Raw genomic sequence first — 24,591 nt, forward strand, 5'->3', positions numbered from 1 at the left:
TACAAATAAATAACTGTAAAGTGGTGTGTGCGTAATTATTCAGCCCCGAGTCAATACTTTGTAGAACCAGCTTTTGCTGCAGTTCCAGCTGCCAGTCTTTTAGGGTCTGTCTCTACCAGCTTTGCACATCTACAGACTGAAATCTTTGCCCATTCTTCTTTGAAACAGCTCCAGCTCAGTCAGATCAGATGGACAGCATTTGTGAACAGCAGTTTTCAGATCTTGCCACAGATTCTGGATTGGATTTAGATCTGGACTTTGACTGGGCCGTTCTAACACATGGATATGTTTTGTTTTAAACCATCCCATTGTTGCCCTGGCTTTATGTTTAGGGTCGTTGTCCTGCTGAAAGGTGAAGCTCCGCCCCAGTCTCAAGTCTTTTGCAGACTCCAAGAGGTTTCCTTCCAAGATTGCCCTGTATTTGGCTCCATCCATCTTCCCATCAACTCTGACCAGCTTCCCTGTCCCTGCTGAAGAGAAGCCCCCCCAGAGCATGATGCTGCCACCACCATATCTGACAGTGGGGATGGTGTGTTCAGAGTGATGTGCAGTGTTAGTTTTCCGCCACACAGAGCGTTTTGCATTTTGGTCTCATCTGACCAGAGCAGCTTCTTCCACATGTTTGCTGTGTCCCCCACATGGCTTGTGGCAAACTGCAAACAGGACTTCTTATGGTTTTCTGTTAACAATGGCTTTCTTCTTGCCACTCTTCCATAAAGGCCAACTTTGTGCAGTGCACGACTAATAGTTGTCCTATGGACAGATTTCCCCACCTGAGCTGTAGATCTCTGCAGCTCGTCCAGAGTCACCATGGGCCTCTTGGCTGCATTTCTGATCAGCTCCTTGTTCGGCCTGTGAGTTTAGTGGACGGGGGGGGGGGAGACGTAGAGACGTAGATTGACCCGTAAATCGAGAGCTTCACTTTTATATTTGGTGCTTTTTTTTACCACAACTGACTGATCGAACTAGTCAGGTGCTGCATCACTGCAGCCACAGAACGAATCAGTCTGTCGATCTCCCACTCCTCTCACTCACGAACAAGACCCTGGGATATTTAAACTCCTCAGTAACTGGTCCCTGACCCGGAGTGGGCCCTGCACCCTTATGTAGCTGAGGATGATGGCCTCAGACTTCTCACTCACTCTGCTTCATACTTGGCTGTTAACCACTCCGATGTGGGATGGAGTTCACCACCTGATACCAACAGAAGCACATCATCTACAAAAAAACAGAGATAAAAGTTGCAAAAGTCGAAATTTTGAGATTTAAGTCAAATGTATTTTGAGAAAAAAGTCAAAATGTGGAGATTATGGTTGTTTCCAGACAAACTGCGGCAGTTGCTGTACCCTATAAGTTTATAACGTAGTACTTCAGAATCTCATTTAGTAACAAGGAATGAAGTTATTTCTCTTTTGGGTCAAGTACAAGGACATTGAAAAGATGGTGCAGAAAGTTGCTTATGGCCACACAAACTTGGAAGAATGGATTTATACAGCATGAAATGGTTGTTCATGGACAGATTCAAGGCTACCAACAGTTGCATCACAAGTATGCTGATCAGTTAGTAAAACTAACTGTCTATACAAGGCATTTTGTAGCTGTGGCAGTTTGTCTCGAAATAACCGTAATCTGAATATTTTTACTTTTTTTTTCTTGAAATAGAATTACAATAGTTTTTCTTAGTGTCACACCAATATTCCTCCATGCTACAAACGGAGATAGATGCCACTGTTGTCAAGGTGCATACTCCTCTTAAAGCATGGAGGTCTCCACCTGAAATCCAGCACACTGTGACTCTGAGCAACAGGAGGGGGAGGATTAGGATTACTGAGTGTCAGAGCCATCATCAGAGATGCGCCAGCCCACCAACCATCACCACCTCACCAGATGAGTGGCTCCAAGAATGCCTTAAGCAGCTGAAGATGCATAAAGATGTCGGACCAAGCCCTTGCATGATACCATTGGGCGAGGACGTGCTGACATCAAGAAGTGCTACCAGTGGCTAGAAAAGGCCAATGTAGACAGAGGCTCTGATTATTGTTAACAGGCCTAAGCAGCAGGTCCACAGAGACAGGAGCCTACCCCAGCTGACATGACCTAAGTTGCAGATTCTGCAAAGGTGTCCCAAGACGCCATCTAGCACATAGTCGCAAACCACCTTGCTGACACATATGAGGACTAGAAGTCCTGTTACACTTCCAGTTTCACACAAAAACAGCAGCTGCTGACCAACTAACCAAACATATTGGTTATTAACCAGGAACAGAAGACCACAGGTTATGTGATGGAAGTGGACTGGCAGCACTGAAAGTGCTAAGCCACATGTTAACAGACACGACTGAACATGAGGTTCCTTTTTTTTGGGCACACGCTTACAGCCACTTTATTAGGTACACTGTTCAATTGCCTCTCAACACAAACATGTGATCAGCCTACCATACAATGCAATTGGGCAAGTAGACATGGTCAGTACGACTGCCTGAAGTTTAAACTGAGGATCTGACTGGCATCAAACTGAGACTTCAGTGACTTTGAATGTAGCATGTAGCATGGTGTCAAACCATGCTTCTTAGTGTTTCACAAACTGCTGATCTGCTGGGGTTAATCCCACCCAGGCATCTGTAGGATGGCAGAGACTGGTCCAGAAATTAATAACCAGTGAGTGTCAGCTGTCTGGGTGACGAGCTGATAGGCAACATTAACAAGGTTACTGTGACTTACAGTAAAATTTCCTCCCTTACTGTAATGTTTGGATGGCAATGTCAGAATGTCAGTTCATGCTTGTGGAGATGTTACGGTGTGTGTGTCCTGTTTAAATAGTGTTCAGTTGGTACTGAGTATTGTTGCCACAGTGTCCATCCCTGTATCACCACAGTGCATCGAGCCAGATAAGGCATCATGTCATAAAGCTCAGTCAGCTCAATATTGTTTCTTCAACATGGCAATGAGTTCACTGTAGTGGCCTTCAGCTGCCACATCCCAATGAAGCAGCTTTGGGATGTGGTAGGTTCACATTATGCACGTGCAGCCGACAGATCGGCAGCAGCTGAGGCCATGATGTCAACGTGCACCAAAATCTAAGTACTGTTTTCATCACCTTGTTTAATCTATGGCACAAACATTAAGGCATTTCTGACAGCAAAACGGGGGCAAACCTGGTGCTAGTACGGTGTAACTATTCATAGAGTTGCCATTTGTAGCATTATTGAAGGGTAAAATCTTTTTAGGGGGCCTGTTTGTGCAGATTCCAATAGTCTGTTGAAAATTAGAATTACATGTTGTATATTTGGTGTGATGAATGTTATAATACACATCATGTAAGCAGATGTAGTGCATTAATTACATGAATTATATAAAGTGTAATAATTTTCCAAATCATTTAAAAATCTACCCTCTGTAACCTTCAACCAAATATCTGATTACCCACCCAGATTGTCGCAGGAGAACTTGAAATGGAGAACTTGACAAATGCTAAGTTCAGTGCTTTTTTTTTTTTTTTTTGTCTCTTTTTTTGTGTTCATCAGGTGGCCAAAACTGCTACCAATCCTGAATCCTGATTATGTGGCAAAGAAGATCATCCATGCTGTGCTCACAGACCAGGTCTACTTGCTTTTGCCTCGGAGCATGTACCTCATAGCTGGTCTGAAGAAGTTAGTCACTACCTTTCTTTGTTTCTTTCACTTGCACACAGTTCCACACTCACTAATGTAGAGATATCTGAAGATTTATCCACTTCACTTGTCCCATATTTTGTCATGCCTTATCACAAAATGGATCATTTGTATATCCCCATTGGAAAATTGAGGGTGCAGAAATTGGTAAAGTGAAATAGAACAAGTGCTGGGGTTTAATAGACCGCCTGACCTACCTCAAGACACAGAAGGCCTTGATTGGTCCTTCCATAGATCAATGCACCTATCTGGGGAAGGGTAGAGAATTTCCACAGCACTGAAGATCACAGTGAGCACAGTGGCCTCCATGTGTAAATGGAAGAAGCTTAGAACCACCAGCTCACTCTTTGGAGCTAGCTCCCCAGATGATCTGAGGGATCAGGTAGAAGGGCCTTAGTTAGCAATTATAACCAGATGGTTGCACTCAAAAAAACTGGAGCATTGCTGTTTGGAGAGAGAACGGTCCAGAAGGACTGGCTGTTTTGCAGCACTGATCATTTATACGCAGAGGCCAGACAGAAGTCACTTCTTAGTAAAAGGCATGTGGCAGCCTGCCTGAAGTTTGCCAAAAGGAACCTGAGGGGACTCTGAGATCACGAGAAATTAAATTCTCCAGTCTGATGAAACAAATATTAAACTCTTTTGCCTGAACGCCAAGCGTCATGTCTGGAGGAAACGAGGAACTGCTTATCACCTGACCAATACGGTCCCTACAGTGAAGCCGGGTGGTGGCAGCATCATGCTGTGGGGATGTTCTTCAGCAGCAGGAACAGGGAGACTGGTCAGGGTGGAGGGAGATGAATTCAGCAATGTACAGAGACGTCCTTGATGACCTTTTCCAGAGCACTCTGTACCGACCTCAGACTGGGACGAAGGTTCATTTTCCCCCTAAGCACACAGCCAGGATAGCAGTGGCTTCTTATCATGTCCCGAGTGGCCCTGCCAGGAGCCAGACTTGAACCGGCGGGGTTTTTGTTTTTAAGGTGAAAAGTGAATTGAATCCATTTTGAAAAAAGGCTTTAAGATAAAAATGTGAAACAAGCGAAGTGCTGTGAATGCTTTCTGGATGCTCTGTGCATAACAAATATAGTTTGGCTGCACTCCACTTTCTGGTGAAAACACTCATGCAGCAATGCACAGAAATTATGAATGACTAACTTTTTAATAATATTGTGGGCTATTTCTGGGGTCATGGGGGCACCAGTCACCATTCTGTGTATTTCTGGTTGTACTCTGGTGATTCAGGTGGCCTTGATGGGAGTGGGAGTGGCCTAATGACACTGCCTGTTGCTCTCTGGCCTTTGCTCGACTTGGTTAACTTCTAGTTTTTGTTGTGATGCATGTTACCATCTTTGAAGGTCGATTTTTGCTGGAGGTGGGGTGTTGAGGAGGATCATGTACACATGTTCACACGATGGGGCGGGGAAAGGCTATCACAAGAATACAAGGTGATAGATGTCTCTACCTGTAGCTGGTGACGTTTCACCTACAGGAATGGGACAACCTGTCAATATTTACCTGAAGTCCAACCTCGAAAAGAAGGCCTGGCCAAAAAAACGGGACTTTAGACCCTAAATCATATTTAGTTAGAATAATGTAAACCATATCAATAAATCCTGTATCCATTTTTACATATAAATATTAGGGGTGCAACGATACTCGTATCGATATTGAACCGTTCGATACAGTGCTTTCGGTTCGGTACGCATATGTATCGAACAATACAAAATTTTTTATTTATTTTATCAACTTTTCTTCTGACGATGCTGTCTGTGTTGAGAGCTCAGTGGATCTGCGTTCGACTTATCCGCCTAGGCTGCACTGTCGAGCGCAGATCCACTGAGCGCAGCGCAAGCTAGCAAGACAGAAGCTAAGCTCGTTGCAACATGGCAAATTGAACCTCCCCCACCCTCATTCAGATCTGGCGTTTGGAATTATTTTGGTTTTCATGTGACGTATGACCCTGAAGGTAAGCGCGTCATGGACTAAAGTAAAACAGTATGTTGGATGTGCCACGCAATGCTCAATTACATGGGTGGGAACTAGTGTGTTAGCTTGTTGGCCGTCCAGCCCCACGCACGGGGCGATCCGCGGTAGCTCGTTAACGGAGATTTGCCGTGTTGTGGCGTTAACGTCATTTCAGATTAACGCTGACAGCACTAGTGGGAACACAACGAATATGACTGCACATTTATTCCGACAGCATCCTAGTGCAAAGACAAAAACAACAAGCATGCTACTAACTTTACCCGAGTCATTTAGACAGCCGTTAGCACAGGATTCTCCTTATGGGGACCTGATATGTTTAATATGCTGCTGAGAATATAGCCCAGAAGAAGCGTATAGTGTAGCTTTTATTTTGAAAGAGCCATTTCTCTGTAATAAACTCTCTTTTCCAAAGATGAGGGATTCCTCAATCAGATTTATTTTTTATTACTTTGTTGTTTCAGCAACATTAAATTTAAAAACTGTACTTTTGAGTTAAAATATATATTTATAATTTTAATAAATGACAAATTAAAAAAGCATGAACATTTTTTTGTATCAAAAAAATATGAAACCGTGACACCAAAGTATCGAACCGAACCGTGAATTTTGTGTATCGTTGCACCCCTAATATATATATATTTTGCCAGAATCTCAGCTTAAAGCTCACAAAACTATTTCAACAAACTCCAAACAGTTAAAACAGCAAACGATTAAAACGGAGTCCACATAAAGTGGTGATGTTCCTAAATGAGAAAAGGAGAAATCCAGATTCTAGGTTTTATCCATTTCTCAGCAGAGAGAGTTTTATGGCTTTGTCCAGCAGCTGAAGCTGTGTCACGAGTTCCATACATATTGAAGGATGTCAGTGTGTCAGTTTGAACTGCTGTTAGCAGAGTTGGAAACAGATCTGAGGAGGAGAAATCGTTTCAGAGAGCCCAGTGAGCCAGACCAGCGTTCATCAGTGTGTCTGTGGTAAAAATGGTAACATTTTCCTCTTTCTGTATCATTGTATATGCAGCTATGAGCAAGCTTGTTGCCAAATACAGCGATTTGGTTGGTCAGATCAGTTTATTCGGATCCAAAACATCTGAAGAGTCAAGCTTGGTTTGACAAAAAAAATTCAGCAAATTCGTCCAATAAAAATACACGATTGGTGTGAACGGCTGCATTAGCAATAGGTAGTCCAAAAGTATTTTTAACGCACAAAATGTTCACACGGACGTCGTATGTCCGTATGTCCGGTGTGAAAAGGCACCAAATTTAAAACCAATTTGATACGTGCAAAAACTTATTGTATATTTAAAAAACAAAACAAACCCAAAACTGATTCTGAGATTTATTTTGTTTTTAATTATTTCTTTTTGCCCTCTTACTAACGTTTCCAGAATGACTCAGACCTAAATAATGTCTTTGGCACACACTGAACTCATGCACACTAACTAACACTCATAAAGATTCCACTTGGATGACTTTTGTGCCAGAATACAGTAATGTTGCATGTTGTTTATGTAATGGTCTTATCGTTGTCGGTGTGTTTGGTACAGTAGTTGTTTCAGGTCTGTCCTCGTCTTTGTCATCTTTTTGTGTGGATGTTTGTTTTTAGATGGATACATCCCAGCAATAACATGAGGTTAAACTTGGCTTTAAACTGATTGTTGAAGAGAAATATTATTTCCTTATAATTAAAATGACATCACAGCCATCACTGGCAGATTATTCGATTGCCGTAATGGTTACATATGTTATGCATTTCATTAAAATGACCTTGGTGCTGATGGGGTTATATTTCTGTTGTCCTCATCCTGTTCTCTTTTGTTTCCCTCCATCATCGTCAGTGTGTTACAGTGGAAGCTGCGCTACCTCTTTGGCCGTTACATGGAATTGGCCGTTGAAATAGACTGCCACAAACGCCTCAGTGCACACTGAAATGTGTTTGGATGTTGTACTCAGATGTAATCTCTAACCACGTACAGGGCACATTGTAGCTCGGACTGTTGTAACGTGTAACGAAACATTCTGCAACCTCCGTCTGTGCTAAATGTTGAAGTTTACTAGGAGGGATTTGATGCTTTATTGACCATGAAACCCAGCACATGACATTTTTACATGTGATGGTGTATTTACATGTAGTGAAGCCATGAGTGCTATATAATATCTAAAATGTCAAGTATTAAAGACAACATTCAGATACTATGTCTTGCTCTCATAACACTTATTTAACTTTCATTAAATTTGTGTTTCCCTAATATTGTATTCGCCAATGTCATTATACTGAAACAAGATGTGGGGTCAAATCTTCCTGGACCTGACTTGTGCTACAAAGCTGGATTGCTCTTACGCAGCTAACTAACCCAGTGGTTTAAGAACTACAAAGGTGGATCATTTCTTATTGGGGAAGATTACCATGGCAACTCATGCCTAACTGGTTTCAGAGCATGTTATAATCCAGATTAGAGATCAGCAGGTATCGGATCAGCCACCGACTGACCAAGATCCCTAAGATCTCAGATGTTTCAGATCCTTAGGATTCCTGGGACCTCGTTCCATGAATTAGATTGTTTTTGTTTTTTAAGAGCATCTAATGTCTTTGTTGCCTCAAACACAAAGTGAAATACTTGATTGTAATTCATCTAATCCCCAATTTAATGATAGTGTTGTCATATTGATAAATCTGTTAATTTTCTGAATTTTATTAATGTGAACAAATGAAATGGCTGTAGCTCAGGTGGTAGAGCAGATCAGCTACTGAGCTACTGTTGGTGGTTCGATCCCCGGCTCCTGTCTGCATGTCAAGTGTCCTTGGACAAGATACTAACCCCGAGTTGCTCTCCGATGCGTTCATCAGAGTGTGAATGTGTGTGAATTAGGGCTGCCACGATTAGTCGACTAGTCACGATTACGTCGACTATTAAAATCGTCGCCGACTGATTTAATAGTCGACGCGTCGTTTGAAGCTTTGTAAGATCCCAAAAGACGCAGGAATAAGTAGCAGGATTTAAGAGTGTAATAACGGACTGAAACAGAAGATGGCAGCACTGCATGTACAAGGATGCCAGCTGCCGTTAAATCCCGAAGAAGAAGCAGCTGTGTCCCAGAATTCATAGCGCAGCCCAGCTCAGTTTCCAACAATGGCGGCAGCTAGTTAGTTTTAATATTACTCTTATTATTCTTTCTGGGTCACAAAATAAACGTTTAACATATTTCAGGTGAGAATGTAGCTGTGTAAACCTCAAATATCTGCTCAGTTTATCAGGACACCACATATTTTCAAAAGCGCTCCGACATTTTCAGAGACGTCTGTTACCCACTAGCTCGATAGCTAGCCGGGGTTTAACGCTCACTAGAGCCGTGAGAACAGCGGACTCCCGGCAAATCATTTTCAAACCCACCGCCCTCTTTCGCTACTCAGGTTAAACATGATATATGAGTCACTTAGATAAATTAAAATGTTATTGTTTGGCTTTTTTAGTATTTTATTTGTTCCTGAGTAAATCAGTTTGTCTGAGATTAAAGTTATAGTTTTTACACAGCTGAATAAACGTCAAGCAGACAGCTGATCATCAGAAGTGTGAGATGCTCGAGAATTTACTCCGGTGTCCTGTTATATTTTAGATAGCAAGGAGTTTATTAAACTTCACTGAAACAATCTGCAAATTTCATTAAAATTTAATAAACTATCATCTTGTCTTTATTTTTAGTTAGCACAGACCTGAAACACTTAAAGCTGTAAGCTAATGATAGTTATAGAAGAGCAGATGCTGCTGGTGCAATAAGCTGTAGTTTTACGTCCAGTGGATGATGATCTGATTAGTCGACTAATCGCAAAAATAATCGGTGACTAGTCGACTATCAAAATAATCGTTTGTGGCAGCCCTAGTGTGAATGCTTAAGTATAGAAGGAAGTGCTTGTATGAGTGGGTGTGAATGGCTGAATGTGGCATGTTCATTCATGTTCATGTACACAGTGCTTTGAGCACTCCGGGAGAGTAGAAAAGCGCTGTATAAGAATCAGTCCAATGTTCAGAGCACAGACTGTCTGCAGCCTGCATTTAAAACTCACCTCAAATGCATCTAGTTCAGTTTTTGATTTTTGGTCATTTTAGGCTCAACTTCACTCAAATACTGGAATCCTCTCAGACACGAGTCACTGACCAGTCTGGTCTGTTGAACAGACAGCTGCATTCAATTCAGTTAAATTTCATTTATTTAGTGCCAGAGTTACAAAGATGGAGATTATAGAGTTTGTTCTGAGCTGCTAATAAATCTGTGATGTGATCACCGTCTCCGGCCTTTGATGTTGACGAGTGAATGACTGTAAACGTGTTTGTGTCAGCTGCCAGTGCCGCCCCTCAGCCTCCAAGTAGATGCATGTTTGGTATCAATTTGAAAATCTTAAGTGTCTTCCTACTTGAGTTATTGCATTCACAGGATTTTCAGAAAACGTGACCCCTGACCTTGACCTTAAATCCAAGGTCACTGAGATTCTGACTCATCTAACATGCCAAGTAGGTACACCTGTGGTATGAATTTTAAAATCCTACATCATCTTGTTCTTAAGTTATCGCATTCACAAACCACGCTGCCTGTTATAATACAAATGTATAAAGACACAATATACACTGCAAAAGCAAACAAGTTTCTAAAGGCAAAGAATTTGGATATTGTATCAACTAGTCTGTCACTTTGTGCTCTGCTGGGGGAAAAAGACAAAACTGGATTAAAAAATATGGCTGAGGGACGCTACAGTAAAGGGCTGGCAGATTCTCTGAACGGAGGAAATGCAGCATTTGGTGATGTTCATGGGTTCCAGACGTGAGGCATTTAGTGACTGCACAATTTTCATTGTGTAAAAATTACATATTTTTTTATTTGTTAGATATTTTTTTCTGCCTTTGAGACTGAAAATGTGTCACGTGTGTAAAATTGACTCTGATTATAAACAAAAATGAATACTTTTCTTAAACCTCTTGAATTACAGCTACTGTATCCACTTCAATCATCTTGTTTGTTTTAAACTCGTCTGTAGTGGTTTATTTGTTTATTTATAAGGAACCCCATTAGCTTCCACAACAGTGGTGCTGAGAAACAAAATGTAAAATAAAAATAATTTTCAGCAACCTGCTGGGTCTGCCCCTAGGATACAAGGGACACTTCACGCACCTAGTGTAAACACTTGTGGTTAAGAACTTTAAGTAAAAAAGCAAGGTAGGGCCAAAGTCACATAATTAGGAAGTTTTTCCTTCATCATGTATTCCTACAGAGAAAACAAAGGTCTTGGAAGGATCCAGCTCAGCAGAGCTAATTTAAAAGACTTGAGACATAGAGTGGCCACATCACTTCCCCATGACAGGTGTATCCCTGCTGCTGCACCATCTTTGCCTTTTGGTGATGCATTTAAAACTATGTAATGGTTAAACTTAAATATGATCAATCTGTTTCTATTAATGGGCTATGTACCAGCAGTCATTAAGGTGGCAGTATTTAAACTGTTACTCAGAAAGCATCTCTAGACCCAGCTGCCTTAGCTAATTATAGGCCAATCTCCAACCTTCCTTTCATTCCTTTTTGTCTTTTGAGTAGTTTCAGTCAGAATGTAACGATCATCACGGTACAGAAAGTGCAAAGTGAAGGTTACAAATGGTCTTATGGCCTCTGACAGTAGATTCTAATGGTAGTTACTCTGGATGGTGTTACCCTTTATGAATGAGGCTCGAGTATAAAATGCTCTGAGTGTTCGAGCAGAGTAGAAAAGCACTAGGGGAGACTCATAACACCACAAATGTCACCAATGAGGAAGGCGCTAGGAGTCTCACGATCATTTCAGTGTTTGCCCACATGACACAATCCCTGTTTTTGCATGGTGGTTGTCATGGCTGGAAACCGCTGCATGCAGGTTTTATTGGGGGGAAAACTGATTTTGAGGTAAGAAAGTTGATCTTTTGAGCAGGTTTAGTGCTAAACTTTGTTTAGTGCTTAAACTGCAAAACAGTGTGACTTACAGTAGATGAAATTGTAGTTTCTTAGGCAAACTGATGCATTTTCCCCCTGATCATTTCAAACCACAATGCTAAAGCCGTTAACAGATAATGGTAGGGTGGGTTGTAACATATTTTTTAAGTGTTACAACCATCCCCTTCCCTAAAGAAGAGTTTATTCATTTTTATACTTTTCCAGCTGCCTGGAAAAGGGATACTGATACTGGTGTGGCTGCTGAAGGCAGTCAGATCAGTGGCAAAGGAACATCTGCCATGTAACACTGAGTAGATGCTACAAAAAGCTGTGAGACAGAGACCCCGTGATCCTTGGTAGGTTAGTATAGCAGCAATAAAGCTTTCTCCGAAGCGCAGGGAAAAAGTGTTGGTTGACTATTCGACTTCGACAGCAGACCTGGTTATAAGTTAGACAGAATACTAGCAAAGGTGCCTGACCAATTAAAAAAAATGTTTGTACTCAGTCGTCATTCCACTTCTTTTTTTAGGTCTGAAAGTTTTTTTATTAGCTCACAGTAACTTATAACACCCACAATCATGTGGTGAGAAGCACTTGGTTTACAATTTTTATGAAGCAGAACCACAGCCTGTTGCAGAGGAGTGCAGAGGCAACTAGTCATGAAAATAAAGAAAAACCATTAAAGGCGTGTGGTAGTGCATATATCAGTGAAAGCTATCCAGTTCTGCGAGGAAAGGGGAATCATGGCGCTTACCTTCCATCCCATCTGCACCCATGAACCTCATCCACTGGATCGCAGTGTCTATGACCCATTTAAGAAAACGGGAAATAATGCAAGTGTTGCCTGGATGAAGATGAATTCTGCCAAGACTATGATCATGTATTATATTCCAGGGATTGTCGAGGCTGCTCTGCCTCCAGCTGCAACACCCAAAACCATTCCATCTGGTTTACAGTCCACAGATATTTCGCCCTTCAACACTGACATTTTTGAGAAGTGTAGCGATGCACCGTCACGAATCAAAGACCGCCCAGAACCAGGTCCATCACTAAGATCTGCAAGTTCCCAGCCATGCTGTCCTCCAACTCTCCTAGGGACTTATGACTTCCTTACTATTTATGTCCTGTCCTCTAGATGAACCTAGTACCTCAGGGTTGTCTACAGCTCAGACAGTCAATTCTTCAGGTATACGGCCATTTTCAAAACCAGGGCCAAGAAAAAAGACTGGCAGGATCAGGAAGAAGAGGCAGTCTGAAATGATCATCAGTACACCAGTATGGGATGTGGCTCAGGTGGTAGAGCAGATCAGCTACTGATTGGAAGGTTGGCGGTTTGATCCTGGGCTTCCCCAATCTGCATGCCAAATATCCTTGGTATTAGTTAGTGTTAGTATCCAAGATACTAACACCAAGTTGCCCTCTGATGTGTTCATCGGAGTTTGTTAGTTTGCACTTGAGTTTAGAAGTGCTTGTATGAATGGGTGAATGAGGCATGTTGTATACAGCACTTTGAGTACTCCGGGAGAGTAGAAAAGCGCTATGTAATCCCTGACAATTTAATGTCTTTAGCTATTCAGCGATGCCCGCATCATCAGCTGGCATTGTGTGGGAAATGGCCACTATTCTCTAAAAGTAATGACGGAGCGGTATGCGTTCACACCCAGTAAATTTGTCTTCTCATTTTGACTTGCAAACCTGTCTGAGTCTCATGCAGAGGTTTGCCAGCATCTGAGGTGTCGTATTACAGATTTTTCTGTCTCAGCGTGCTGTTGCACACTGTAATGCAGATACAGTCATTCTTTCACTGTTTGTCTAGCACAGTTGATATTCAAGAAAGAAACTGTGCAGAAGAAAAGATGGAAAAGCTGTGCATTTCTCAGTTTTAAATTGTATCTTTGAGGACTTTGTTACTAGTAGCCTGTCGCAAAAACACATAATTTGCTCACATTTCTTTAATCGAATCTATGGGGAAAAGGGGGCAGACCTAACAAAACAATTTAAGGAGGATAAAACAGTATCTGAAAGTCATGTCCTTAAGAAACAGATGAAAAGACAGTAAAGACAGTCTCAGTGGAAGCATTGCTGTCAAGGAGCCATTCTTAAAGAAGGGAAACATGGAGAAAATGCTGAGCTATGCCAAATTAAACAAGAACTGGACTGAAAATCAGTGGGAACAGGTCTGATGGTGGAGGGACTTCAAATGGGAAATTTATGGTTCAAACCTTCATCAATAGGTACGAAGCAGGTCAAGAGAAAGACACAACAGCCATCTGTAAAACATGGTGCATGGTGCAGACTCTACCATGGTTTTGGGCTGGATTTTAACCAGTAGTATTGGGAATATTACCAAAATTGATCAAATTACGAAGCAGAAAAGTACTGGCAGATTTTGATCCACCATACAAACCTTCTAAAAAGAAGAGAAAAGAAGAAGAAAAAAGTGCTATATAAGAATCCGTCCATTTACCATTTAAAACAAGCACTAATGCAAGTGGACCAGAAAATAACCAATATTACAAGAAAGAGTATCTCAGGAAAAAATCAAGGCGAGCAGAAGAAAAATAGAAATGTGCCCAAAAAAGTCTTAAAGTAACGCTGAAGATTCTGAGACAGCAGATGACAAAAACTTTTGCGTTGTCTGTCTGGATTTGTTAACTCAAAGCCGGAGGTAGTTTGGGTAAAATGTCCACCCAGCCTGCACTTTAAATCAAACCTATATGTTTGTCACACAGGTGCATTGTACTAACTGAAAGTTTGTTTAGTGAACTAATTTACACACTGATACCACAAGAGTGTGTTTGAGTTATGGCCAGTCACAGAGAGAGGCGGACGCTGTTCTTTCTTTTCAATAAACCACTTTTTTGAAGCATGTTCTCTGGTGTAATTTTAATGTTAACACATGAGATCTGTGGTATTCTTGCAGGTGTCATTCATAGTAAACAAACAGGATATTTTGTTTAAAAGTACAAAAATTCATTGAGTTACAGATGCTTAAGCACAATGTGTTACAACCACACATGGCTTTCCCTATATAGGAACCTATCCATTTACCATCTCTTTAAATAGAGACTTTGTTATATAAGTTGTATTTCACCAGTGTAAGTCAAATAAAGGTTCCCAACTAAAAGCACCCAGGATGTTTGCTTTGTTGTCTTTATATACATTTAGTAAAATATCTTCTTATTCAAGGAAAAGAGCCAAGACATGAAAAATACAGGTGGGTTGATGCTTTTGGAAAATATAGTAGATATCTGAGGAAACAAATCTAAGGCAGCTTGAAGGGTTAGACTGGCAGCGTGGCAGAATAACAAATTTACAGGATGTGTTTGGTAGCAGTGTGTGATATTCTGAAAATGTAATCTTGAATGGATATGAAACCTGACTGAGTGGTGATGAAGTTAGGAGCTGCAGCCATTATTTGTGTAATGGATTTACATATGTTAATGATATTCCTGGTTCTCCTTGTTATAGTGATGAAAGCGAATGCAGGCCACAGTCCTATTTTAGTGTTTGTTCATCTGGTTCATTACAGTTTTTTATATAGCCCCAAATAATAGGACCAAATCAACAAACAGTTGCCTCAATAATCGAGAGAAAAGACCAACAATCAGACAATGTCCTACGAGCAAGCACCTGGCATCAATGGGGAGGAAAAAAAACTCCCTTTTAAAAGGGTACTAGCTAAGAATTATGGGGAAATTGAAATTAGATGAATTGTAATAATTACTAATGATTAAATGTGAGTTTGGTGTGTAAATTTGCAAAAATAGAGTGGACTAAGAGTGAAGAAACTGATTTTGAGGTTTCTTCTGAAACTCAGCTGCTCCCTCCCTGAGCCTGGTTGTGCTGGAGCTTTCTTCCTGTTAAAAGGGAGTTTTTGCTCTCCACTGTCGATACATGCTTGCTCATGGGGGATTGTCAGATTGTTCAGATTTTCTTTCTAATATTGTAGGGTCTTTATTCTACAGTATTTATTTAAATAAAATCAATTCTAACATTAATATATAGAGGTGTATTACAATTTATGCCAAAAACATGAAGATGTATCATATCTGCAGTTGCCAATTAACAGTCTGTACTGGGAGTTTTCATCCTTTTTCGATGTGTCAAAAATATAATTCTCAGCTAATTGAACCTTGCACTCAAACTTAATTAAACTTTAATTGTTACTTATAATCATGTATGTAACTTTGTAATTTTAACATGTTGTCGCCTCTTGGCCAGGACTCCATTGGAAAAGAGGTTTTTAATCTCAATGGGACTTTTCCTGGTAAAATAAAGGTTAATAATAAACTTAATATTTCTATCAGTTTTCTGTTGCTCAGTTACAGAAATGGGATAGCAGAACATCATATAGACATTTTGAATGTGGCATTTACTGTGTCAGTAATTCTGTAGAAGTCAACAAAGAGGAGAGATCGTAGTCTGTCTAAAATGTGACTTGCCTTTTCAATGCATTGGTGGAACTTTAAAACATTGCAGATTTTCTGTACAGTTTGTATGAAGGTGAGCAAATTTCCACCAGCTCGTATGTCAATCAACGCCATACTTTGCTCTCATTGGCTTCACATGCTCCCCTGGAAGTTCTGCCACTTCCCTTCGAGCACAGTTGTTTCACATGTAGTTGCTCAAAGTCACTGCATGTTATTCACTTTCCGCAGCTTCTGATCACCACATCAATATGAGTTGCTTGACACCTGAGTCTGAAGCTCCGAGAATAGTGAGGGAGGTTAACCCCTTTTGGTTATAAAGGCAGCAGAAGTGAGCAAAAATGTCAGCGCGTGAGTTTTACATAATAGTGCATTAACCTGTTAATGTGGTTTCCTGATCTCCACGATCTCCTCCCTCTTGCACCCATCTTTGGGTGTTTAAGAGGTTAACAGAAGTTGCAATGATTTCTTGCTGGGACTGTAAGGTCACATTGTATTTGACTGCCCTCAGCTTGCCAACATAAGTTAAAAGTCTAGTTGTATGAGCACTGTGTAAACTTCACATCACTTTACCCAAATGAGTGAAATCTGTAATACCTTAGCAATAACACTGATAATAGTGCACCATTTGGAAGAGCCAGGTCTTAGATAGCTGAAGCCCCCTGCACTGCTGCTGAATCGTTTTGTTCTTTAATTGTATTTCATGAGTGAGTGTTTAAGAAGAAAAGATGTCTGCCATTCTTTTCTTCTTCTTCCTCTAGTCCATTTATCTGAGGACAGGGCTATTATTCTCTATTAGAAAGATTTTTGTCTCTGGAAAACAGCTCACACAAATACAGCTCACAGATAGTGCCTCGCCTGTCACCTCTGTTCATTTTAGATAAAAGCCATTGTATCCGGGCTTTTAATAATGTGTTGTATTATCCTGCCTTGTCTCTGCTCCCTCTTTGAAGACAGTCATTGTTGGAGTTGTTAGTCATCCAGATTTCGCTACCAGTGAGAAATGCAAGCAACATTATTCTGGCTCTATGAAATTATTAGACATGACCTATTTAAATTAGAACAAATATTTTGTTCCATTAGGAGCTGTTTGTTAGATTCATTGTTATGCTTAATGCTAATGATGCTAATGAGGTCATCAGTCCTTGGAATGTTTGTTTATTTTTAAAGGATTGCTGCAGCACTCTTGTAGAGTTGCTGGAGGTACAGTTTCATTGTTTTAGAACTTCTCACGTGATCATAAACTTTCTAAGAACCAGCTGGCTAGCTTTGCTCTGCTGCCTTGCTCATCTTTACAGTGAGTCGTGTCCCGTCGAGGTGTCGTGTGTTTATTGAGTAGCTGTTTGGTTTCTCCAGTACATACACTATGTTGCTTCGTTTGTGTTTGGGAGTTCTGTCCTTGGGATGAAAGAGTTCATTTACATGTATGTGCTCCTTTTCTTTCTGTTTCTGCCTTATTGGGATGGGCTTTTGCCCGGTGTTGCAGGGTCCTGATTACTCCAAGTTTGTGTTTCAAAGGGTGATGGGAGTCAAAGAGTAGATGCTGGTCTGTGTGCGTGAGCTTCCAGTGAACGTAAATGTTGAGGCTTCCCGAGTCCTCAATGCGCTCAGCACAGTCCATAAATGGCAAACTATGGTCCTTTGTGTCTTCCCTGGTGAGCTTTATGTTTCTATCCACTGAGCTGATGTGAACAGTGAAAGATTCTACTTCTTGGGTTTTGATAGATTTTGATTTTAACCGCAGTGGCATCCACATATCTTTAGGTGGCTAGGTTCTGTCTGTTTGAAAGAGCCAAGAGCTGTACTTATCTATAGATACCCTTGTTGTGTTTAAAATATCTGGTTGTAAGTATGTGGTCTAACAGCATGTAAATCTAATGCAACTTGTTCTTTACAGTGGCCCTTTCTCTGATTTTTAGATATATATTCCTCTTGACTGTACATATTTCTCCTGTTTGCCATTTATTCCTGCTGTCAACTATTCATATTTTTATTCCAGCACAGTTACTGTGGAGCACCCACAATTTCATTGTACATGTACAGTGACAATAAAGGACTATTCTATTCTATTCTGTTCTGTTCTGTTGTATTCAGGAGTAAAGTTCTCTTCTGTAAGGAGCTGGATGCTGTTGTCTTGTTGTGACAGTCTCCACTGCCTTGGTTAAAGATATGCAAGTGGAAATGTAGGCCTCATTAAAGGACACTCTGGTTTCATCTGGATCCAGTGATCCAGGTTTTAGGTCTGTAGAGTTTTTAATGGGGTGTGTTTTCCACCGGGGGCTGGGATGGTGGTGAGATGTTTGGAAATGTTGTAGGTGGATGAGTTTACTGCTAACAATGCACTTCTTGTGCTACATACTGGCAACCATGTGGTACTGAATCCCCCTTTCTAGAGTAGGTTTGTGAATGGCTGTGGAATTAAAGCACTGAAATTTATTTATTTATTTATAATAGGCTGACTCTTTATAATACACCCTGTCTATATACATGTGTGTCAACATGTATGGTTTGTATTGATAGCACAAATGAGATACTGCAGGGTTATTGAAAGGAGGCACTCTCTCCAGTGTTCATTTATTTTGTTTGAAAATGACTGAGTGCTGCGGAGAGGTGCGGCCCTACTACTTCCTCAGCAACTTTCTGTGGGCAGTCACTGAGGAAGTCCTAATCCAGAGGGAGATGGAGTGTAGGAGGCTGAAGTTGATTAAGTTTGTTACCAGTCTGTTAGGGATGAACAATGATGTGGGTTTTGTACATACTTCGGAAGCTTTCTGGGGGAAACACAACCTCTTGTTAGGAAAGATGGCATCCATTCCACTTTGGATGGAGCCGCTTAAATTTCTGGAAATCTGGCCAAATTTCTTAAACCACCTGAAAATATGACTATCCAGTGATTCCACACAGAGCACCTTGGGGCTCAATGTCTTGCCCAAGGATACTTTGGCATGCTGGATTAGTCAGGGTTCAAACCAGCAACCTCCCTGATGACCTCTCCTAGGCTATAGCCACTCCAGTTGCATTTGGACTTTTTTACTCAGTAAAACTTGATCACAAAAGTTTTGCAGAGTTGATGTTGAAACTGTTCGTGGAAACTTACACTCGCTTTGGTCCGTGCAGTTTCTGGTGCAGTTGCATTGTTATAGCATATTAAGACATTGGCACATAAAAAGAAACTAACACAGATGTCAAACACCTTTTTGTATGTATTTTGTATGTTCATTTCTATGTTTTTTCTCTCTTCAAAGTGTACTGAACATGAAGCAGGCCATTGTTCTGGGCCAGTACCTGGGAGCCTTCAACCTCATGGACACGTTCAGGGGGCGCTCCAGGAAACAGGAGTGACGGAGAGGAGAAGCACTTATGAAGAATACCTAAGATGGAAGGATGGATGCATTAAAATTAACATCAACAACAATTTAATTGTTAACCCTCGAATTAAGTGTTTGTTGGTGTAATATCAGGGAGCAGCACATCTCAGTATAACGAGCCTTGTGTTTTAAATCTCAGCTTCCCAAATGAATGAATGTGTTTTTAAATGTGTTTTTAAATTGCATTATTATTATTAGTGAATCATTGTCATTTTACAGTCTGTGATATAGTATTAACAGGAATGCAAAGACCACTCATGGTGATCCTTTATATGTAGTTTTGTTAATGCATGCTAGTCCTCATAACTCTGCATCAAATGTGACGTTGTTGTGAATGTTTCCTGACATTTCTGAAATTGCCTTTGTGTAGATTGTTTAACACTGACAGTTTCCAGCGTAATTGTCAATTAAAAATGCTTATATGATGTTGCTACCAAATTTAGTGCATTAATAAAGAACATCCATTTACTAAGAGGCCTCTTCAGTGAACGTGCTATATTTAGAAACCTTTAAAAATGGCATCAGTTGAGTTTTTAAACAGGCACACCATGGACCTGAAAATGGGACCCCAGGAAAAGAGAGGCTGACGCATACATTTAGTTGTTCATGCTGTTTAGTGTTTACCAGCTGAAATACTTTCTCATCAAACACCAAGTGCCAGAGCTAAGCACTCAGGAACAATCAACCATGATAAAGGAATTTCTAAGACAATTTCTCACCCTGCTAAGGTTAATAGCTGTTGGTTCAGATTACTTAAAACTGCAGTTAGTTCAGGCTGGAAAAATCATTTTCTTTATTTAAGTACGTCTTTATTTGTAAGTAACTTTACAAAATGTTGAGGCATTAAATGTCGTGTGTTGAAGCAAAAACTTGAGACAAATCTTTGAAGTTGAGACTTCCAGCTTGTGCAGATGCACCAGTGACATTGAAATAAATGTGGTTTTGTGTAGGCCTGAAGCAACTCTTTCTAACTTTAACTGTAATATAACATAGCAGGAGCCATGAGCACGTGCAGCTCTACTTAAATCTGGTCTTTGATGTAACACGTGCATACATGTGTGTGTGTGCAATGCTACCACTCTCTGCACCCACCTAGTGTGTCAGATCTTGTAATTATGTCTTCATTCCACATATTTTACATAAAGGGCCATGGGTAAATACATGGCTCGGTTCTCTCCCTGTGATGCCCTCACGTCTTGTAAACTGTACAAGAACTCACCAATCTGCAGGTAAAATCCAATTTCAGATTTTTCTTTAAAAGTTCTGAAATTCTCTGATCCTCGCCTGCGTACAGTCGCCTTTTTATGAATTCGCTTTGGCATTTAAGGACATTCTGTGCTCAGTTTACCCAAAGCTATTGCATTGGCTAGTTACTAGTTGCTGTTTAATGATTACTTTAAATATGAATTAAAAATAGGAATATTTTCTGTCACAAACTTTCCACGTTCTCAGTCCGATCATTCTGGCAGCTGCCCAGATCCAACCCACTCGGGTCGATCGCTCTGTTCGGCAGCCTCATGTTGATCTAGAGAAACGTCTGCAGCAATTGTAGTGAAACTAATTGCATTTGCCCTTCTGCTCCTTCCTCCATTTACGGCAAACAGCGCTTGCATCAAGTCATTTGAAAGTGAGTTGTGTCTTAACCTTGTAAGCAGAAAGTGATCATTCATTCCTCCCTTCAATAGATCATATTATCCCTAAAAGCAACCAACGTAAAAGGGGGAAAATTAGTTCACGACACATTGCTCACCCCCAAAATTACAAGAAAAAACTCATAATCATGCATCAAGGAGCTCTGGGCTGCCCCCACACCTTATTGGAGGGAGCCTGTTTATAAGTGGATCGTTGTTCGAGTGTGTGTGTGTGTGTGTGTGTGTGTGTGTTTGTTTGTTTGTGACTCAGAGGTGGTTAGAGTGTTCTGAGGCCTCTCACATAGAGCTAGCTCGAAAATAAATGCATGGATGTGATCCAATGGATGTGAGAGGAGATGGGGCGGAAAAAGCAAGATATATAGATAACAGACAGTATTATTATTGATGACAATGAAACAGTTAAACTATCTGAAACCTGGCTCACAAGAACAATTACTGACAAACACATCGCATTAACGGGTTACAATCTTCTCCACTGCGACCGCCCAGTGTTGCAATTTATGTAAAAAACAAATTCCATGTTACTGTCCAATCATCAGTAACTGTTTGTAAACACATTGCAAGTTCTAACTTTACAAGGGCTATTTTATCACCATTGTGGGCTGTTATAGACGCCCCTCAGCTAGTAGTGAGGCTTTAATTTCACTTAGTGGAAAAACGATCTACTTTAGATTTTAATGAAATTATCCTGACCGGAGATTTCAACTGGGACTGGTCGTCTTCTGCCTCAGTTTTAAATCTATGTGTGACTGATATAATCTCACACAACTAATTTATAGCACAAATCTTAAATACCTGGAAAAGTTGTCACTTATTGATTTATTTTTAACTAACATGCCACATAAACATTCTCACACTGGTGCAAATGAGATCAGTGACCACTGCGTGGTAGCTGTACTCCGACACTCCTAAAATCAAGACCACAAATAGTTTTTAAACAAGATTTTAAGCATTTCTTTGAGTAAGCTTCTCTTTTTTAAATCAAAAGTAAAAATAAAGAGTAAAAATACAGAAACAATCCTTTGTTTTCTCCTCAGCTCTCCATCCAGTCTCCTCAAAAAAAGGGGTGCTGCCTGGGCTCAGGCCAGAAAAACTCAATCTGAAGTGGATTGGCTGATTTTTAGACAGCTCAGTGACTGGATGAAGGAGAGAAGTAACGTCGGCTACCCACACACTTTTCACCCAGAGAGCTGCTACACTTCCGATACCAACGTGTTCACCTTTGAAACACAGACCAACGGTCCGGTGTTTGGAGAGGACAGGGAAGGCCGAGGACCAGGACGAGATTCCGGTCTTGACAGATGGCGAGCCAACCACTTTCAGGACAAATCACTACCACAAAGAAGATACACACATCCACACTCATACATTACATTTACAAGGACCTTTGACGTCAGCTGTTGCTAACATAACTAAATTCTTTAAAGGGCCCCAATGAATACTTTTTAGTTTGCTTGAGTGTGCACACTCTTCAATTCACACTCTAAGCTCTAAATGATCGATTTTGTAATTTTATCATCAGAGCCGCATCCATCTGGACACTCGGGTGACGAGAGGTTCTGAGCTTTCAACTGATCACCATCTGGTGGTGAATTGGATCAGGTGGTGGGGGAGGATGCTGAACAGCCCTGGCGATGGTGTGCTGGGAGCACCTGGCAGAGGCCCTGGTCCACGAGATCTTCAACTTCCACCTCCAGCAGAGCATCAACAGGATTTTGAGGGGGACTGGGGACATTGAGTCCGAATCGACCATTTTCAGCACCTCCATAGTCAATCAGGCAGTTAATCAACAAATTAGTGGCAGGGCCCCTGGGGTGGACGAGTTCCTGAAGGCTCTGGATGTTGTAGGGCTGTCATGCCAGAGGGGCCGATGGCGCGATATGGCAGCCTGGCTTCTGTCAGTCTGCCCCAGGGCAGCTGTTGCTACAACTGTAGCTGCCTCCACCAGTGTGTGAATGTGAGAGTGAATGAATAGTGGCATTGTACAGAGCTTTGGGTGCCTTGAAAAGCGCTATATAAATTCCATCCATTATTATTATTATTATGGTTGACACACCTCTACAATGTTGCGTGGAGATAAGGGGCAGTACCTCTGGATTGGCAGACTGGGGTGGTGATTTCCATCTTTAAGAAAGGGGGCCAGAGGGTGTATTTCCACTATACACACTCCTCAGCATCCCCTGGAAGATATATGTCAGGATTCTGGAAATGAGAGTCTGTCTATCAGTCGAACCTCAAATACAGGAGGAACAATGCGGTTTTCTATCTGGTCGTGGAACACTGGACCAGCTCTTTACCCTCTCGAGAATACTTGAGGGTGCATGGGAGTAACAACCAGTTACTGCACAACTAGTCCATGTCTTTGTGGACTTGGAGAAGGTATTCGACCTCATCAGAAATCTCATATCTATTTTTTGGAGATGAAGTGTTTCTGTTTGCGTCATCGGGTGATCGCCTCTAGCTCGCACTGGAACGGTTCACAGCCGAGTATGAAGTGGTGTGAATGAGAATCAGCACCTCCAAATATGAGGCCATGGTCCTCAGCTGGAAAAGGGTGGAGTGCCCAATCCGGGTCAAGGACGAGTTCCTGCCCCAAGTGGAGGAGTTTAAGTATCTCAGGGTCTTGTTCACGAGTGTGGAAAGAAGGTGGCGGGAGATCGACAAACGGATTGGTGCTGCGGCTGCAGTGATTTGGACGCTGTACCGGTTCGTCGTGGTGAAGAGAGAATTGAGCGTAAAAAAAAGAAGCTCTCAATTTAGCGGTTGGACTCAGGTGCAGACCAGCTGAACTAGAGTTAAAGTCACAAGTTTATCTTTGAATAAATCCCAGCCCCAGTGTACTGGGGCTGGGATTTCCAGGGGTCCAGGGAGAAAGGGAAGAGGGTCCAAACACACTCCGCTCATTCACTCCTCTCACTCCTCTCACATTTGTCTTCAGCACCCACACCCACTCCACGCCAAGCTAAACTAAGAAATCACACAAGAAACAGAGCTTACCAGAGCTGAGCTGACGAGTGTTACTCAACAATCCAGCGAAGACGCGTGGCTGTGTTTCTGTCAGGCAAACTATCCTGGAAATATGACCCTCTCAGGTGGGTTTTGGCTCCACCCCCATGAGAGCATATAACTAATAGGTGGTCACAGTACTATTTTAGCTCAACAGTGTGTTATCACTAATAAGTTACACCACATATAAAATGACAGAGGCCCAATATTAAATATGTGTTTCAACTCAAGCAAAGACAGTGAAAGTTTTAAAACACACCTCGGCAGCTTCTGTGTATGAACAAAGATGCTCATCGTGAGTTATATAAGTCATAATCTGATCACGTTCAGAACATATAAAATGGGGAGTCTGCAGCTTAGATGGACTACTACTGCCATCATATGGACTACTTGTTAATAGCTGTTTGATAAAACACTTGATGTTGTTGGAGTTTTCAAAGCAGAAAACTGACCTGTACTTTAAAGAGAATTTGATAGAAGTATTTCCTGATAGGCATTATTATTTGTACTTCTGATATCAGGTTGT

The 24,591-nt window shown here is 41.2% G+C and overlaps 1 protein-coding gene across 4 annotated transcripts in view; it reads left to right on the top strand.

The window, feature by feature from the left end:
- LOC113011018 (epidermal retinol dehydrogenase 2) overlaps positions 1-19,879 on the top strand; it is a 31,961-nt gene extending 12,082 nt beyond the window's left edge. For 2 of the 4 annotated variants that reach the window (XM_026150387.2, XM_026150388.2), the window contains exons 6-7: positions 3,525-3,650; positions 19,285-19,879. In XM_026150387.2, coding sequence (XP_026006172.1) covers positions 3,525-3,650; positions 19,285-19,381 — 223 coding nt within the window. In that variant the 3' untranslated portion in view covers positions 19,382-19,879. Of the gene's footprint in view, positions 1-3,524; positions 3,651-7,495; positions 7,854-19,284 lie in introns of those variants that run through there. The other 2 variants (XM_026150389.2, XM_080292737.1) reach the window with 1 other exon arrangement.
- The last annotated feature ends 4,712 nt before the right edge of the window (positions 19,880-24,591 follow it).

The sequence above is a fragment of the Astatotilapia calliptera genome, chromosome 18 (assembly GCF_964374335.1).
Source record: "Astatotilapia calliptera chromosome 18, fAstCal68.1, whole genome shotgun sequence".
Lineage (NCBI taxonomy): Eukaryota > Metazoa > Chordata > Actinopteri > Cichliformes > Cichlidae > Astatotilapia > Astatotilapia calliptera.